This window comes from Ambystoma mexicanum, chromosome 7p, assembly GCF_040938575.1.
Source record: "Ambystoma mexicanum isolate Mex_15411 chromosome 7p, UKY_AmexF1_1, whole genome shotgun sequence".
NCBI lineage: Eukaryota > Metazoa > Chordata > Amphibia > Caudata > Ambystomatidae > Ambystoma > Ambystoma mexicanum.
This window is the reverse complement of record NC_090939.1, coordinates 662,954,590-662,973,820: the sequence shown is the minus strand read 5'-3', so window position 1 is coordinate 662,973,820 and position 19,231 is coordinate 662,954,590. Positions and strand designations below refer to the sequence as shown.

The 19,231-nt window shown below is 46.0% G+C and overlaps 1 protein-coding gene across 4 annotated transcripts in view; it reads right to left on the bottom strand.

The window, feature by feature from the left end:
• The window catches only part of MAP4K4 (mitogen-activated protein kinase kinase kinase kinase 4), a 917,846-nt gene that overhangs the window by 97,600 nt on the left and 801,015 nt on the right, over nt 1-19,231 (bottom strand). For all 4 annotated transcript variants that reach the window (XM_069636727.1, XM_069636728.1, XM_069636729.1 and 1 more), the window contains one exon: nt 11,442-11,553. In XM_069636727.1, coding sequence (XP_069492828.1) covers nt 11,442-11,553 — 112 coding nt within the window. The remainder of the gene's footprint in view (nt 1-11,441; nt 11,554-19,231) is intronic.

Here is a 19,231-nt window from a genome sequence, read left to right as displayed (position 1 = left end):
GACTAGCTGGTGAGACGCCCTCTGGTTTCTTACAGTACCCATAGCAGTTCCAGAAGGATGATGTGGTTCTGGGCTGTGATCTGTGTCCACCGCTGTGTGGTGAAGGTAATGGGCTCCCCATCCGGAGAGTGAGTCGTCTGTTGTAAGTATCACTTGGATTGGCGGATTGTGAAAGGTTTTCCCTTTAACAGATTTTCCTTTGACCACCAACAAAGTGCTTGTACTAGGGTTAGCAAAACAACCACCAGATCGTCCCACTGACCGCTTGCCAGAGACGATGGTTTAGATGACCACGCCTGCATTGGGCGCATGCACAATTGTGCGTGTGTGAATAGATAAATGCTTGAAGCCATCATCCCAAGCAGGCGCATTGCTTTGCGTACCGTTATTTGGCGACCGGCAAGATAATGAGGTATTTGCAGCAGTATGTTTTGAACTCTTTCGTTTGAGGGGAAGACTTTTGTCTTTATGATAGCTCCTAGGAACTATTTGTTTTGGCTTGGAACAAGACTTCATTTTTTCCCCCCGTGGATTGAAAACCCCAATTGGAACAGGAGGTAGATTCTTCCTTGGGTATTCTGCTTGCAAATTTGAGGGGATTCCCCAGTTATCAGCCAGTAGTCCAGATAAGGGTACACTGGGATAGATGCTCTGTGTAAGTGCGCCGCCACTACCGCCAACTTCTTGGTGAATACCCTAGGTGCTGAGGCTATGCCGAAGGGGAGCACTTTGAATTGGTAGTGTTGATTTGCCATTTTGAAGCGCAAGCATTTTCTGTGCACTGGGAACATTGAAATATGAAAGCATGCATCTTTCATATCCAATGTTGCCACATAGTCCCCCTGTTTTAGCAGTGGGATTACCTCTTGTAGCGTTGTCATGCAGAACTTTTGTGGCTTGACATGTGTTTGCAGGATGCAGGTCTAGCATAGAGCGCACTGTGAGGTCTTTATTTGCCACAAGAAGTACGTTGTATAAATACCCTGGTTTGCCGGGATGATCTCTATAGCGTCCTTTTCCAGCAGTGCTTTGACCTCTTCTACCAGAATGCGTTGCTCCTCCTGCGTTTTGTCTGTCTTGGCAGGTGGTTGGTCTCTGTATGAGTTCTATGCAATAGCCTCCCGCCACGGTGGAAAGTACCCACTTGTCTGACGTGATCCCCCTCTCATGAGTGGGTGAACTGACAAATGCAACCTTCTACTGGAGAGGCATGGGAGGGGACCTGGAGCTGGTGGTCATTGCTTTGGGGGGTGGAGGCTCTGCTTGAGAACGCTCTGCCTCTACTCCTAGATCTTCTGTGCCCCCTTTGAAAATGTTGCTGGGAGGACTGCCTCTGGATGGACTGCAGGAGTGGTATAAACTGTGCTGCAAACCTCTTCTCCCCAAGGATGTCCTCTACAAAAGAATCATTGTTGAATTGTGCTTCTTGGGTATCGCTCTTAAAATGTTCAGTAGCCTTTAAAAGGAGCTCATTATACTGCAGCCGATCATCCACAGGGGAGTCAGCCACGGGTTGGTCATGATGGTCTGGAGATTGTATGATGTAAACGTCATCATAATACTGATCGGTGTCATATAGGCCCCCTTTGTCTGCAATTGAAACAGGATCTTGAGAGCCTGAAGTGTCAATATAGTAGACTTCTTGGGACATGTCCTGCAAAGTACTTGGCTGAGCAATGTCTATTTGTGGTCTTTTGGCAGCAGGTTTGTCTTTAGCTGCATCCCCCTCACAGGCCGTTGGAGTGGACAGTTGATCAGAGTGACTATCAAAGAAGTCAACAAAGCATGACATTCTTCGCATTACTCTGACAAATTTTACAGGGGTCCATTGGATGGAGCTTGGAAAACCTGTGGGAACAGGGGTAGAGTTGCTCTCTGATGTAGAGGGCTGTTTAAGCTGCATGGCTCCTGAAAGGGTGTCACTAGAGGCAGAGGGTTTTTTAGCCTTTAAAATAGGGGATTTAGGGAGTAGAGGCGTCAAAGATTGTGAGTTTTTCGATGCTTTGGACTTGGAGTGCGTCTGGGACATGTTTCTTCATAAACTCCCTCCTATTAGAGTTATTGGAAAGGGGTGTCAAAGCATCTTCTGATGCTTGTTCGCCGGTACCCGAGAGTTTGTATGGTTTATTCGCAGTGTTGGGAACAGACACAGCGTTTGTTTTGTGGGCCTGTCAGTCGCGATGGCCCAAAGGACAGGGATTTTTTGGACCTTCCCTTCGACACTGTGAGGCTTAATGGTCGACGAAGCAGTCGACTGTCTGCCATGAGGGGTGTGCTTTGTGTACCATGCAGTGTGGGTGCTTGAGCCGCCGGTTGTCTCTGTAGCAGAAATGGTGGCCTGCTGATGGATTCTGAGCTCACACGCAGGAAACGGTTGGGTCCTGATTGCCCTTGGCTCCCTATCACTGTCACATGCAACGTCTACGCTGCCATCGCTGGAGGCTCCCTGATCGTCCATACCGGTCTCTGCCTGCATGGCGTGATGGGCCCAACGCTTATTCTCACGGTCCTCTATTGTTTTGGGACAAAAAAAGTTTGCAGAACATGCAATGCTTTTTGTGTGGTCCCTTGGGAGGCAGACGTTACACACCCTGTGCAAGTCCTTCCAGGGAAACTTCCTGTTAGAGGAAGGGCAACACTTAAATGGTGTGTTTTCCATATTATGGAACGATGGCATCCTGGCAATGGAAAAGGAAGAATAGGGAAAAAAGCATCATTTAAAGGAAAAAAGTTATCGCACCCTGTTAGGACAGTTTTTCCTGAGTCCAGTAAAACCATTCAACTCAGGCAGTACATGACTCCACTCTTAGTAGAAGGCTGTACCACCAGAGTGCATGGTAGTTTAGACAGAGCAGCCAGGCTTATCTTAGGAGGGAGAGAGGGCTGTCGAATCAGTACTAATAAAATGTAATACAAATCGTCCAAAGAAACACTGAAACACTGTGTATTTACATAAACACTTTATTTTTACAATACAAATAGGCCCAGGTACATCTTGGGGGAAATAAGTACTATCACAGAACATATAAACACATTATAGAAAAACAAAACACTGTGCTTTAAGGTACACAGACCAAAGCATATAATCTAATTTGGAACACCAAACGGGAGTTCTAGGGAAGTCAAACCAATAGTTACTTTTTAGATTACTTTCAGTAATATAGGAGTAGTAGACCTTAGTTTTACTGCGACTCTCGGCAAGAAATCACTTAGTAAACCAACTGGACAATATACTTTTTGTGAACAGTGGAACACTTATTCTAGGTACAGGAAACACCTATAACTTCTTTTGTGATAACCCACAGTTATACTATGTGAGTAAAACCTAAGGATGTAATATTCTAGGGGTGCTTTTGAGGTCAGTTAAACACAGATTGAGATGAGCAATAACTCAATTTATTTTAGGATAGCAAACAGCTACCTCCAGGTAAGTAAACCCTACACACTTTTTAAAGGAGCCATCAGCAACTGAAAGGAAGGTAAACCTCAGACTGTCTGTCTAAAAGAGACCAGGGAAAGCAAAACCCACTGGGACACTTTATGAATGACTCAAGGTTATTCTAGGTAGGTATGTTAAGGAAAACTTTCATTTCTGTGCCAATTCCCTTTGACCTTAGAGACCCCCAGCTCTTTTGCTGGACCGAGGGTTTATTAATTTTAACTCCTGAGTGGGACTTTTTCTCACCCGCATGTGTTTTTTCTGACTAGGATATTTGTGTTTCTTACTGTTTTATGGAGTCTGGTAAACTCCATAGGCATCTGCTTTTTTCATAGTGACAAGGCACCTTTTGTGCAGTGCCACTGAAGTCCCTTGGACTTCTCTTAATGTTTAACTACATTTTCTTGGGTGAACTACTGTTCCCAAGAATAGTAAGATGACTCCCATCTTACCTTGTCTTTGTGGGTCCAACACACACCACCCTATGTGGAGTGCTGGGGGGCCACATAGTAACTCCTTTATCCCACCTCTCATGTAACATTCTGTTACACAAATTTGAATGGCTGGTGGCAGTGGTTTCTTTTTTACTACCTTATGCCATGCATCTGCAGGCTGATTCTTCAGCAGCAGTACAGCACCCAGGGGTGACAATTCTCTGAAAATAGCCTCAGTCTTCTTTTTTTAGCCATTTCTGGTCTTTTACTCCGTTTGATTCAGGTTTGAGTGCTTTGTGTATTTTGTTTTTGGCGGGCTTCAGCCTTGAAGCCCGCCCAGGCTCCAGTGTGTCTGGAAAGGCAGGCAGTGAGGGAGGGTCCCGAAATTTCACTCTTTGTCTCTAGGTGTGCCTGAGTGAAACCAGTTCTGATTGGCCGGCTGGCTGTCCAGGAGGAAAGCCACCCTGCTGGGTCATTGACAACCTAGTGATGTGAATGAATGGTAACTTGCTTAAAAGGAAAGCTTTGGGGGGCATAGGTAGGCACGCCATCACACAGATGGCTGCCTGTGTCTCTGGAGTCGAGGGGACAGAAAGAAACATCACAGTCCTCTCCTAGCAACCCAAACTGTGTAGGGATTGTTAGGTAAGAATAAGTGCAGTCCAACTGGTGTGGGACTACCCAAGACTTCTCTCCTTGGTATTAGACCCACCTTTTAATATAGGCCTGTACTACACACGTTGTTAGTGTGACTGAGCAGCCAGGCTCATCCTAAGAGGGGTAATGTGAGCTGTAGAGCTGTGCAATGAAACTAGTAAATCCAAGTATTCAATTAAACACTTACCCACTGTTAGGGAGAATTCTCAAATGTGCTAATTCTTCTCTACTTCTTCCCTACGAACAAAGGGACCAAACCTGTCTTGGCGCGCAGAGTAAATCTCAAGAAGGACCTTTCCACAAAGAAAGGGCGAAAAAAGACCACAAAAATGGCACCCTTGGGTGCTTTAGTGCAACTGCGAAAGCAGCACGCGGTAAAAGCACACCACGGTAGTTAAAATTAAACCACTGCCACTAGCCATTCGTCTAGGAAAGGGTAACATAAAATGGTTACATTAGAAGCTAGACAAAAGGGGATACAAAGTAACCCCTACAGCACCCTATTGTAAGATAGTGTGTGCTGGGTCTATAAAGTTAAAAATGGAAATAAAGTCAATTTCACTTTACTGCTCTGGGAAACAGTAGTTTATCCCAGAGAAGGCATTTAAACCTTTGGGAAATCTGAAAGATGTCCCTGTGTCGCTGCACTGAAGATGTTGTGTAACACAATGTAAAAGATGAGGCCTATGGAGTTTGTCAGACTCCACAACCAAAAGAAACACAGAAAACACATGGAATTAAAAGCAAAATGTCCCAAAGTTCAGCAAAAGAACTGGGTCTCTCTAATGCAGGAGTAATTTAGCACTGAACTGAAAATTCTCCCCAACAGTCCCACTCCATCAAGATTACAAATTGCTTGAGTTTCTGGTTCAATGAAAGCCCTTTTCGCTTAAATTTCCATATTCGGTTCCATGCTGGGTTTACCACCAAATTTGTGTGTTGGGATTTTCTATTTGAAATACTGCATTTTCTAAAACATTTTCTAAGAGAGCATCAGCACTTTGAACTAGCTCATTGACTTTGCCTGTCCTGGCTCCCTATAGGTCCCCTTATGAACCTATTGGCTTTGCAGTGCTTGTTCCTGTTAGGCAAAGTTTGAATGCAGTACCCTCTGGGAAGACTACAAACAACTAGGACTACAGGTATAGGCAACCCAACCTTTGGTATAAGTTTGTACTACAGAGTTTGGGTAGCGTATTGAGCAGCCAGGCTTATCTCAAGAGGGCGGTCTACTGCAGTTCAGATTTAATAAATGTGCAGTTAGTGTTATGATACACTTGAGTTTGTAGAACATAGGATATTCAATATTAAAAACATACAAGGTGTAGTACCAGAGTTAAATAAATCAAAAATTTTGAAATACCAACTTCTTTTGCTTTTACATTCTATGAGTTCCTTGGGAAGGAAACTAGAGAACCTAGTGACGTAATAGTCAGGTGGACAGCACAATTGTGCGGAAACAATCTATAGTTGAAACAACAAACAAATAAGTCAACACGACAGTGTTTCGGCCATTTTCAAGATAAGCTTGGTAAGCTATGGTGGTGTAGGCCTTCATCAGGATGGGGCTTTCTTATGGAAGAAGTATCCTATGCGGTCTGTTGAGGTAAACAGACAGAATATGTCAGGAGTCAATTAGTTCTAAAATAGTCTAGCAGTAGAGATGTATCTAAATACATAGAGAGGACAAAAAGATTCCGGTGCTTACCGGATGTAGGTAGCTCAGTGGCTCAAGGCATCTGATTGTCAATGTACACTGAGGCAGATAGGAATTGCCTCTCCATAGACTATGAATTTGCCTGTCAAAAGAGATTATGGAATGCTCAGTAGGGCTATAATTGGCCATATACAATTAATATGATGGTGCCGGTAAGGTATCTTACCTATCGGAAGCCTGTTGAGGAGATCTACTCAAGGTGGCGTATTTAATAAGGTGATTGTTACAGCAGCGGCAGCAAAGGAGGGGAATCCTCACTACGGATACAGTAAAAGAAAATGACTCAATGACGAGCCCAACGTGTCCTACACGGTGATCAGTGCGGTAGTGAAAAGCCTGTGTAGGACTGTGCTCATGCTGTTATAAATGCAGCAGTGGCGTACAGGGCGCTAATCAGTAGGAGTGCTACCAGTGTTTTGGAAAACTAATGGCGCCATTTGTTCAGGATGACTCGTGAAAACAGCGGATGATAGTGGTGGCAATGGTGCCCATGAGGTGCGCGGCTGGGAACCTTGGTGCCTAGTTGTTGGCCGCTATTTCATTACAAAACGTGGTAATAATTGTGCCAACACGAGGTGCACGGCCGGTGACTGTTGGAGTTATCGGGCGTACAATTGAATCCTAACTTTTGGGATTCATGTTAGTAGTAGTTGCTGCTTTTTAAAGATTGTCTAATTCCTTGTCTATATATAAATACATATATATATATATATATATATATATACATACTATAAGTTTCTAAGTGTTTCCTTGGATACCTGTATTTACTATTTTCATTGTACAGCTCTACAGCTCACATTACCCCTCTTAAGATAAACCTGGCTGCTCAGTCACACTACCAACGTGTGTAGTACAGGCCTATATTTAAAGGCGGGTTACCCAATACCAAGAGATAAGTCTTGTAAAGTCCCACACCAGTTGAACTCCCCATATTCTTACCTAACAAGGTAAAACCTAATAGACTTATTCTGGGCAGGCTAACAGCAAGTCAGGGGAAACAAGACCTAGTTGGGAAACGTATACAACTCTTCTGACAGAAATAATTGGTGAAGCCAACAGCATTACTTTTGGGAAAGCGGCACAGCCAATTTACAGGCGAGTAAAATTATCTACTTTCGATCAGAATGGCGAAACACATTCTAAGGAATGAAAGAGGTTACATTTACTTTTCAGAATGGCAGAACATTACTAAGTAATAACCTTACATATACTTTCAGAATGACAGAACATTTCTAAGGTAAGCAATACCTTTGTAACTGTTCACTCAGATTTACAGTTAGCAACCAACTTCTTTTGCAAGTAAGTAACTTTTAAACAGATATTCTCTTTTCTAGGCAAAAGGCCCAATCCTTAGAAGTATTCCCCTTATTCTTGGAACATTAGTGTTCAGTGGCAGAAGGGGGGTCCCTAGGGTTTAGTGTCCAACAGGCAGGTCAGGATAGGTTATTAAGTAGCAAAAGTCAGAGTTCCTAAGGAAGACTGTTAGAATAAGTAAGTATTTTACTTTTAGAGTTAGTTGAGGGTCCAGGGGCTTCAGAGAAGACACCCTAGGAGGATTAGAGCAGGGGCATGGGGGCAATGAACGAGAGGAATCCCAATCACAGAAAACAACCCAAAACTAAACAGGAACCACAAGAGACTTAAGGTAAGTAAATACCCAAGCCAGCACAGAAGATTTTGCAGCAGGACAACTTTAGGATCTACAGCCACAAACTGGAAGGACTTTTGCAGCAAGGATCACAGGGAAGGCTCTAGGCAAGGTTTTCCTCTTGGCTGGATGTGGCACTGTGGATTTGGAGCCTTTTTCAGTAGCACAGAAGACAATATACCGCTGGTCGGATTCTCGTTGTTTGCCGGGTCCAGCACTCTGGTGAGGTGACTTTTCGGACTGGAATCGTGCCGCTGGAGATCCAGCAGGATGGCCATGAAGTGTCTGTGGGATTCAGAATTCCGATGACCCTGCACCACACGATGGCTTGAGGTTGCAGGGTATTGGGGTATTGCAGCCCCGCAAGGTCGCAGCACGATGTGGGATGGCTCAAAATGCAGGTCTTCTTGAGTCTGGTGGGTCTCACCAGGCCCTGGGTGGGGGTTGTCGTTTCGGAGTACTCAGGTCGATTGGAAGGAAGCTGTAACAGGCTCCAGGTTACACAGCAGGCTCTCCGGTTGCTGGAAAACGTTTCAGCCATTAATTCTTCATCTTCCTCTTCGGTTTTGTTCAATCAGCCTTGCAACATTCAAACTTGGGAAGTTGACAGTGCTTTCAGGACAGTCAGCCATGCAGTTTGAACTGGATTCTCGCAATCAGGCGAGAAGACAAAGGTCTGCTGAGTTTTGGATTCCTCCATCGTTTCCTGCCTTCAGACACTCTGGAGCCTGGGAGGGAAATCCACAGGATTCCCGCTGAAGATGAAGTTAACACAAAGGAGTTTCCGCTCTGTATGTCAGGGGAAGGAACAAGAAAGGACAAGGAATGCTGCTGAAATGGTGAACAAAGACGACAGGGACCATTTTGGTAAAATGAGCACACATGGGTGCCTGTGGAAACAGCCCCCGGCAAAGGTGCACCGAATTAATAAAGTTCACTGCCACCAGCCATTAAAGTGTGTCCTTGTAATAGAGGTTGCATTTAAAATGAGACAGGGGATACTCAGTATCCCCCTCCAGCACTCCACATAAGGTGGGGGTGCTGGTATCACCTAATCAAATGTAAAAGGGATCCAAAGATCTTTTCTACACTTGGGAACCGTAGTTCTCACAAGTTAGCCAGGGAAAGTTAAAAGGGGAGCCCCTAGGGCAACCCAGCAACAATGGGCACTTCTTGCCAAAAAGTTGTCAAAGAGGATAACTTTTAGACGACACTATGGAGTGCCTTAAAAATGACACCCATACAAAGACCAAGAGACTGAATGTGGAAAAAGATTCCCACTCACTGAGGAATAGGGAAAAATAATCTGCCAGTCTAGCAAAAAGTTCTGGGGTTGACACAGGTCAGGAAGATTTATCATTAATATAAAAAACGTACCCAACACTCGCCCCACTTTGAAGGGACGAGGCCCGTTGAAGCCTACCTAGGCCTCAGTCAAAGTTTGTCGAGACTGTCCAAGTAGACGTTGTCGACAAATCTGTCCTTGCAAGTATAATCAAAGGCGTTAGCCAGAAAGAAGGAACTCCGCAACTTGCATTGACTATGATGGTGGAAATAAACAATCTGAGGGACCTCAATGCGTGAAGGACCATGTGTACAGTGGACTGTCACACTAGGGAACATATTAATGGAACGCCCTGTCAACGTCCCTTTTCAAGTTTCGAAAACAAATGTAATACTCTGCGACTACCACTAGGATGCATAGCATGTGATCTAAGCAGATACACAAGCCTCAGAAATATATATACATATATATGCGCTTAAACACTTACAAATCTAAATGGTTTTGAACTTGCAGCATCTAAAAGTGCATGCATACATTTATCAACTTTTGATATGCCTACTGGGATCAGAAGACAACAAAATCACACTACCCCAGTGGTCACTAAGCTGCAATGGCTGGCGTTGCAAGCCAGAATTGGATTTAAAACTGCTTGCCCTACTCATAAGGCTGTGTATGCCAAGTGTCCTATCAAAAGGACACAAACAATCAAATTGCTGGTGATTACAGGGATTTCCAAATCAGGATCAGATTGGTCTGAAACGTCTGACATTAAGCACTCCCCATTCTTCACCATTCCTTTTCATGCGCTGAGGTCATGTGTTGAGCACTTTGAATTTTTCTGCAAACTCAGGATCTTTTATTCTTTCAAAGTAAGCTAAAGACCTACCTTTGGTTCCAAGATTTCTGCTAATTTGGTTCTATTTGTTTGGTTCGGGTACTGGTATGTATCCTTCCCCTGTAATACATTCCACGATACCAGCTGCAGTGAAATGCTAGGCATTTCTATGTCACTATTATTTTAAAAATATCTACATACATGAGTCTTCAAACTGGTGGGCTCAAAGGTATTAAGAGGACGTTTTAATATAAAAAGGATTCAAAGGACTGCTTTTAATTGCACGCAGGTGCCATGTTTGCACTCTAGAAAATATTTTACTACAATAAAGACCTCGAGCGGTCCTGCCAGCAGGGCCTATTGATATTTTAAATAGAGGGAAGCTGAGTAGCTATCAGCTATGCATTCTACCAACACACAGGTCGTTAATTGAGGCACCGTTTGCACAAATACTATGTGTGAAGGCAAAGCAAACAGGCAGTGGACAGAAGTACTAGACTCTTCTCCTAAACGCAGTCGATGCAAGTCTCGAGTTTTCAGTCGAACTCTCAAATCCAGAAAACAAGAACTGCTTCGTTAAAATATAGTGCATTGTAAAGGTCTACGATATTAGAAAACAAAATGTAATATTTACAGTTTGGCTTGTTTTTTGTGGAAAAGTTCAACATTAGTGGATGGCTCTTGGAGCATTGATGTGGGACATTTAAGAGTACCAGTGTGTGGCGAGGATGACAAAATACAAAAATGCATCAAAATTCTGGAATGAAAAAGTAGATTTATATACCGAAATGGGTATGGTCAATGAGGTTCCCTGAAGCTGTGCCAAGTTTGCAAAGTTCAATTGCACTGTAGACTAAGGTCTGACTACGATGACATACATTTGGGAAATCACGGAGCAGCCTATGCCCAAACTATGCCTATGCCCAAACTGCACACCTGCCTGCACATCCCAGAAATCCTCTACAGTTACAAAAAAAGCAGGAAGCACTTTGTATTGTAACTGACTTAAATGCAACGATCAGCTAGACAGAGTATCTTGGCATAAATTAGATAAAAAACAAAACTACTGTTCTTGAAAAGGGCTGCCCAGCCATTGCCATTCTAGCTGTGCTAGGCACAGACTTCTCCATGATGCTTACAGGTACACACTTGCCCCTTGTGCCATCCTGTCCCACACGTGATTTACTATGCACCAATTACTATGCACACAGTATCAGGCATGTGTATGCAGATCCCCATGCTTACTGGTTGAAGTTTCCTCTGAGCTTGTGTACAACAGAATTCTATATCAACCCAATGCTTGATCACGCTGTGAAAGGCACACCCCTCCCCCGTACAGCCCTGGCAGAACAGCTGATGGAATACGTTTTAATGACAAAAAGTAATGCAACATTCATGTGTTTGCCTTATTCCTCCATTGACTTACCCACTGAAGTGACAGTCGTGCCACCAGAGATCTGTAGTAATCGGGGGTCAATGAAAGGTGTAAATGAGGAGGAAGATTTGTGTTTCTGAAGAGTACTACTGGCAGATTGTGTCTGTAATGCAAATTAACATTTTGTTAAAACACATCAATTAATAACACAGGGCAATTGTCAATTCATGGGACTGTTAACATGTAAAAGCTACAGAGTTAAAATGCATCTTACATGGGAGTTAGCCCAACCTGTCTGCTTAGCACCGATTACACGAGTCTCAAATCTATTAGGAAACCAGCAAACTACTGATGCCAAACGTGGATTCTGATTTGTATGGCTAGCTGTGAAACCACCTTAAAGATTCCACATTTTAGGTCATGCCACGGCTCACTCTGGCATAGCCTAGCCTGGTCTAATGGAGCACAATTCCCAAACTGGCCCTTACACCAAGCCTCAAACACAATACCCTTGAAATTAAACTCAGCACATCGTTTAATGTCATTGACACTGATCCGAACAGGACAATGTTTCTCTTTCAAAAAATGCACCTTGCTGCCACCTATTGTCACCAGCCACCATAGTAGTAATTACCAGACTACATGCCTCACGCCTTCTATTAAACCAATGGATTCCAGCTGTGTTAGGAAAGACTCCTCCCTGCCACTATTGGCTAATGACCTCAGATCACTGCAAACGATAACTTGCCAAGTCACGAAAGCCTTCCCCTAGCCTGCCATTGTGACATTATCACCAGGTTTATTAAAGGGGAGGAGTTAAGAAAAAACTATTTAAGAGTTAGGACAATTCCCTATTTTGTTTGACGTGGAGATGGTGCTTGCATTTTCCTGCACAAGTATTACGTGTTCTGGAATTTTAAATAAGTTACTGTCTGTGAAATAACTGAGAATGTCCGCCTTGGTTGTACAGGGTTGCAACTCTTAGGATTGGCCTGAACCACAAAGGTTTGGTAGAATGGCTGAGCAGCCAGGCTTAGTATAGGAGGTGAGAAGGGCTGTAGGAAGGTACAAAATTCTGAGCATACACGTATCCAAGAAAACACTAACACACTGAAAGTTATATAACAGAAAAAGGTAAGGCACCCTTAAATATTTGCAAGGTACGCAAGTACTAAAACACAGTAACGCATGTACAACACATTTGCACAATTGTTTCGTAATAGGCCTTAGGTATAGTAACTTTCAGCCTAACTTAAACAGTAACACATCTCTTAGGAAAACCATTTGAAACATATATTCAAACTTTTCAAACTTATGATAAATGTATATAACTGGTCCAACCTGTCTTAGAGTGTCCAACCCTAGCTTACGAGAGTCTCCCAATGTTCAGATGGGCAATAGGCCCCCAGAGGTTAGGAGTTGGGCAGTATAGGAAGGATACAGTATTTAAAAGTGGCAGAGTTCAACACGATTTCTTCTGGACTTGCAGGTAGGTAAAGGTAGGGTTTTCAAGCCAAGGAAACCCAGGGCTTTCCCTGTGAAGTTGTCTCAAGGACAAGTGTCCTAAGGTAGGAGAGAGCACAATGGGTTGTCCACCCCAATGTATCTCTGTGGGAGCCCTGGAGGGGTACGAGATGTACCAGGAATACAGGAGTAGCAAGTAAAGCACTGGGTAGGTTTTACAGGGAGCAGGACAGTATCTTGGGATGAAAAGCATGTTGCTGCAGGACGGTGTTAGGGAGAATTCTCAGGAATGTGCTTATTTCCCTTCACCTTAAAGTCCCCAAGACTGAGGCTCAGGAACAGCAAGACTTGCAGGACCTGCAAGGAACCAACGTCTTTATTTGCTCCACTTTAAGGTACTGTGTCATATGGTTGAGAGATCCAAACTCTCGCAGTGGAAGTTCGTGAATCTTTCCCAACTTGCAGGCCTAATTAGCTTGTGAGTCGACAAATCTTGCTTGATAGTTTAAACTACTTCTAAAAACTTTCACAAAGACTTCTCCATTTGTACCAGAACTGTGCTGTCCTATCCAAGAACACTAGACTATTGACTTTGGCCTGGCCTATTGAATTGAACTGACACTCCTGGTACATTGAACCTTTGCATTATCTGAAATAAGTGTTTTCTAACCCTTTGTACAAACCTATGCTTTTTATTCCTATTTAAAAGTACTGAAGTGCCATTTGGCTCCTTTTTTAGGGTAGCGCAACTGTCTTTATAACTTAGAGTTTGATACTGTAGTATATTGGTGTTTAATAGTGACTTGATTTCTACTAGTGAAAGTTTTCTAAATGACTATAAATAAATGTTTAAGTATTTTTTACCAAGAAACTTTGAATGTAAGTGTCTACTTGAACCACTGTGATTGTGCTACTTCTATGTAACTTCTGCTACTGCTCACATTCCCCCTTGAGATAAGCCTGGCTGCTCAGCTCGCTACCAAATGTGTGTCGTACAGACTTATACCAAAGGTTGGTTTTTGCTTACACCTGTAGTCCTAATTGTGTGTGGTGTTCCCAGAGGGTACTGGCTGCAATTCTGCCTAACAAACGGTTCCAGTGGAGACAGGTCACAGGTTTCTCGGTTTTGGTGGCAGAAGGAGATTTCGGCGGCTCTGGCAACAGCTTTTATGCAGACAGACACGCAGCAACGGATCTTCACGGTTCTGGCTTGTTGGCACCTTTTCCAGTCTTGGGTGAAGGACAGATGTCGACTCTTCTTTTCTCAGTCCTTGTCTCGTGTGAGGTGACTTTGGGTAGCTGGATCAAATCTCTGCAGGTCAGGAAAGATGCCCACAAAGTTCCAAGTGGATTTGTTCTTCAGGCGACTATGCACAGCACAGTGGCACAGGACCCCGGGTATTGGTGAATTGCAGGCAATGGGGACAGCCAGCCACCCAGTCAGAACTGGTTTCCATCAGGCACTCTGCAGGATAAGACTGCAGGATTTCGGTTTACCCTCCCAACTTCCTGTCCTGCCAGCCACTCCAAGACCTTTCAACTGTTTTCCAAGGGAAGCACGTGAAGACAAAGGAATTAGAGGCACCTCCCCCACCAAGATAGGTACAAGATGACCTAAGAAAGGACAAGTCATCTTGTTCAGAAATTTAAAAAGCACAGCCAGCATTTTGGGTCAATGGTGGCCCTTGTGTCCGACCATGGCAGAGATGACAGGCTGTGATAAAAGTTTACAAAAAGTCAAGTAAAAGGTACACTGCCACCATCCTGAAAAGAGGGGCTTGGAACAGTAACCAAAATGGTGGAGAAAAGGGATATAATGTTTGCCCTCAGCATTCCACATAAGGTGGGGTGTGCTGATCTCACAAAAGAAATTACAGGTAGGATAAAAAGTATGCCTCAGCCAAGGTTTTAACGAAGGGAAAATAAAGAAACATAACAGAGGAAGTTCAAGGAGCTTCCAGTAACATTGCACAGAAAGTGCTGTGTGCTTCAGTAAAATGTAGATGCCAGAAAAGATGGAGGAAAGCACTACTCCATATTCCAAAATATACAACAACAAAAAAAAAGAGGTAAAAGGGTCTTCAAGATCAGATTAACAGAATGAGTGAGTGTGGAAAAACTTTCCCAGTCGGGAAAATCAGACTAAAATCCAAGCATCCAGCAAAAAGTGCTGGGGACTCACAGGTGGAGAGAATTTCACTCAAGAAGGAAAACCTACTGCAACAAAATGCCACATATAAAAAGGTATTATGATCGAATCTGTGATAGGCTCCATTTAATACCTAGAACCAATGCATTGGAACTGCTTGCTTCTCCATGGTGGCATCCTCGGAAATGTGTATGGCACCTTCCGGTTGACCAAACAAACCACCAAGGCCTCAAGTCAACAGACTATAAAGATGTAAACTTTGGTAAAATGAAGCACTTCTTTAGGATTTATAAATGAGAACCCCACCTGACATGTGGGACCCTTATATAGAAACTGAACCCTGGAAACAAGAAACTTCCTTAGATGAAATGTGTGTTGACACCCTCCATTCTTTGATTCCAAAGCATGCCAGATTAAGCAAAAAATATAGTAGCAAGCAGATTGTTAGGACGGATTTTCTATACTCTGGCCTGGTGGACAGATTTATAGAAGGCCAATTTATTTGGTGACAGGGACAACTCTGGGAGCTGTAGCCAAACCAGTTCAAGGTAGAAAAGCGAGTGGACTAGGCGAAGTCTCACTAGGTGATGAGATTGTAAGGGGTCCACCAAGAGCACACACAGTGAAATAGTCAAGTATCACTTAGACAATCTGGTATAAAAATGATTCCTTACTTATGGCCAAATAACAGTGAAAAATGACTAACGGGTAATATCACTCAATACTACAAATTAGATCCATATATACAATACTCTTATGTCCCGTTCCCTATCCTCCATACTGCATAGGGTCCCTTCCTAGGGACGGGAGACGGAACCTTTATCACCAGAAAAAAAAAACACCTTCCCCTTTAAATTTAGAGGCGCGCAGGGGTGCGGCCCTGGGAGCATGAGCCACCCTGACTCCGCCCACCGGCGCCACATTTCAGTCCCCTTTTCCGCGTCGACAGGAATGGGCTGATTTCACCAGCGCTCCTGGGTTTGGCTTCGGCCATGTAATACCATGCGCTCTTTCCCAGATTCTCCTTCTGTCTTTGTCTTTTTGTTATTCAGATACTCTGTCCTCTGGCATCACGCTCCTCCCCAGCGCATGTCTACTTAAGCGGGCTTCAGCAGGTGTCCAGCCTACGAGGGGCTCTTCCCTACATCCGACCCCCACGCTCTTCACGTCCGCTGCCTTGGCCCTGACCATGGCTGGGAAGGTTGTACCGCGTGTGACTCACTGACTTTACGTGCTCCGAATAGGCTAGCTAGGTGGAGGGAGCTCTTCGAAAGGTCACCTCCAGAAGACTTCAAGAACTTTGTCAAACATAGATTGAGGCCCAAGGGAGAGCCGCTATTTTCCAATCGCACCCCGTAAGGGTGACTCCTTCCGGAGGAAACGCCCAAGCGGGAGGAGCCTCTCGGGTTCTAGTACCAGCATGCACACCAAGGCTAGTTCAGCTACGGGCCTCACGGCTGAGGGGTCATCAGATCCTTCCGGAATCACTGCTGAGGGACAGCAAGGTTCTTTTACCGGGTGTACACCCGAGGGGCAACACCCTAGTACGGGCTCAATGTCCGAGGGGGCGCCAGCATGCAACACCACCAGCGACAATGCAGAGGGCAATACCCCTTCCAGGCCTAGACCTGAGGAGCAGAGTAGGCCTCATGCTCCACCACCAAGAGTCGTGGAGGAGGCCAGGCCCAGGGAGCCATGCACCACGACTTGGCACGTGGCATGCAGCTCGACAAAATGGCCACCGTGCCAAACATGGCCACTCATCCAATGCCACTCCTAAGAACAGAGAAGGCGGGTGAACAAGTTTTAAGGTGGGACTGGTGTCAACAGTTTACCCATCAGCAGGGCAGGTTTCCCCTGCAATCCAGACAGAGGCGCTCCGGCCCCAGCAGCCCCCAGCCACTCAATGTCATCTTCCACCTCTTCTGCCTCCAAAGACAGGTTCTTCGAAAGGTTCCTGGCGCTGATGTGAACTCCTCCCTCCCTCCCTCCCCCCAGATGAGGGCCATCCTGCGGGATGCAGTCAGGGACTTGCTCCCTCCGGTCACTCCACTGGCGCCCATAGTAATTCCTCCCATGGCTCCGGCGCCGCAGGCCCCAGCCCAGCCCCCGCTGCCCCTTCGATTCCAGCTTCCCTGCCTCCTACAGGCGGTTCCACACCAGCATCTGCAGCAGCCCCCGGCTCCGGTCTCCACACTGCAGCCCATGGTGCCCAGAACCCCTCCACCTGCTCCGGATCAGCCGGACACTGGGGGACACAGATGAGGAGGAGGACCATGCACGCCATCAGCAAAGGCCTTCCACGACCGGCTTGCAGGTTTGGCGGATTATCTGGGCTTTCCTCAACCTGAGGTTGAGCAGCCCGAGGAGGGGGTTTTAGCAGAAGTCCTCACCCTACCACCCACTACCAAAACGGGTATCCCGATGCAGAAGGACATTGTCCCCTTGGCCAAGAAGGGGTGGCTCAAGTCACACTCGGCCCAACCTGTCAATCGGCACCTCGATGCCAAGTAAAGACAGATGGAGGGGGATCCACTCTTTCTGTCGGCGCACCCTCAACCGCACTCTTTGGTGATTGCTGCAGCATCACTTTACTCTAAGCCTCAGTTGTCCTCGGCCACCTCATCCTCGGCGCTGCTAGGCAAGGAAGAGAAGATCTTGGAAGCGTACGGGAAGAAGCTGCACTCCAATGCCTCACTGCACCTGCGTCAATCCAACTCGGATGTCATGCTGGCAGCCGCTAACCAGAGGTTTTGGCGGGAAATAGACTTCCTTCCAGAACCTCCGGTGCAGAGCCAGGCACGCTTCAAATCGGGTCTAGGAGAAGCCAAGCTGGTAGCGCAGGACATCATGGAGTCCACTGTGGCCCACATGGATACCTCTGGCTGGGCCATCTGCATCGCCATGGACATGAGAAGGATGGCCTGGCTTCGGGCTACTAAATTTAACTCTGATGTCCAGGAACACATATTGGACCTTTCCGTTCGAAGGCAGCGACCTCTTTCACTCTACCACTACCGAGGAATTCGATAAAAGAAGAACAGCTCACAAACTGCTAAGTCTATCTATCCTAACTAAGGCCAAGGCGTACACCCAGTCGCAGCAACACTCGGACAAGGGGCGGTAGTTCGGCAGGTTCCGGGGTTCCTATTGCCAGGAAGTCAAGGTTGCTGTAGTCTCCCAAAGGATACTGCACACAATCTTGCCTAACAAGTATCCTCAGGGTACTCCACTCCACTCAATTGGGACGTAAACTATGTTGACGGAGATCCGGTTGCTTGTAGAGAGCCGGCCCTGGCACAAATCCCAGCCTCCCAGAGAGGATTGGGCTTTTAATCCAGGATTTGCGCCATACAAAACTATCCATCCTCAACCTCTCCCTCACTCCCTCCCTCTTCAGAAATTCAAGATGGTAGGCACTGCTGCGCGGATAAGCAAAATGGCCGCTGTCTGAGAAGCTCCGGCCGAGGCACTGACATCCTTATAATTATCCTCGTCTTCTGGGCCCGGATATCCCTCCGGAGATCACAAGCGGCAATATCTACAGATGGGGCGTCTCCTGAACTGGAAATTCTTTTGAAACTGCCTTTGGGGGGTGTGGTGCGAGACACGGTTAAGCTGCGGCCTGCCTGTCCGCGTGTGCTGGCAATCGGACTGGAGATGGGGCAGGCGTTTGCCGCCCGATTCCCAGCTGCTCCCTGCTGCCTTCGCACCCATCTGCAGAGTGAACGGCTGTGCGAACTGCTGGACCTGCGACCGTTCTAGCAATACAGTGCTGGGGCCAGATGGAGCGGTGGGCGCTGCCTCTGCTACGCGGCTGCCGGGGACATCTGCGGTGCAGGGTTGTTGCGGTCCCCCAGCCGCTGAACCCGACATGTGTCTGGACACCTGCGAGCGGAGTACCACGCGGAGGGATTGTGGACCGGGAAGCTGCCCCAGCAACTGTTCATACCGGGCTCCCTGCCTCGCACTCAATATATCTTCACTGGTCTCTAACCCTAAGAGGAGCGGACTCCATTGTAGGGGCGGGGGGCTGGTCTTCACCCCCACCCGAGGGCGCATCAGCGACACCGAACTTTACTTGCCGGGTCCCCCCCATTGTCCCTGCTGAACCACATCTGCAGATCTGATAGCTGCCACAGTGGTGTTTCACAACAGCGCTCTGGTGCGGCTCCCCTGCCTCAAACGTGGGACACAAGAGAGGACCGCAAGGTTGAGACGGTAAGGT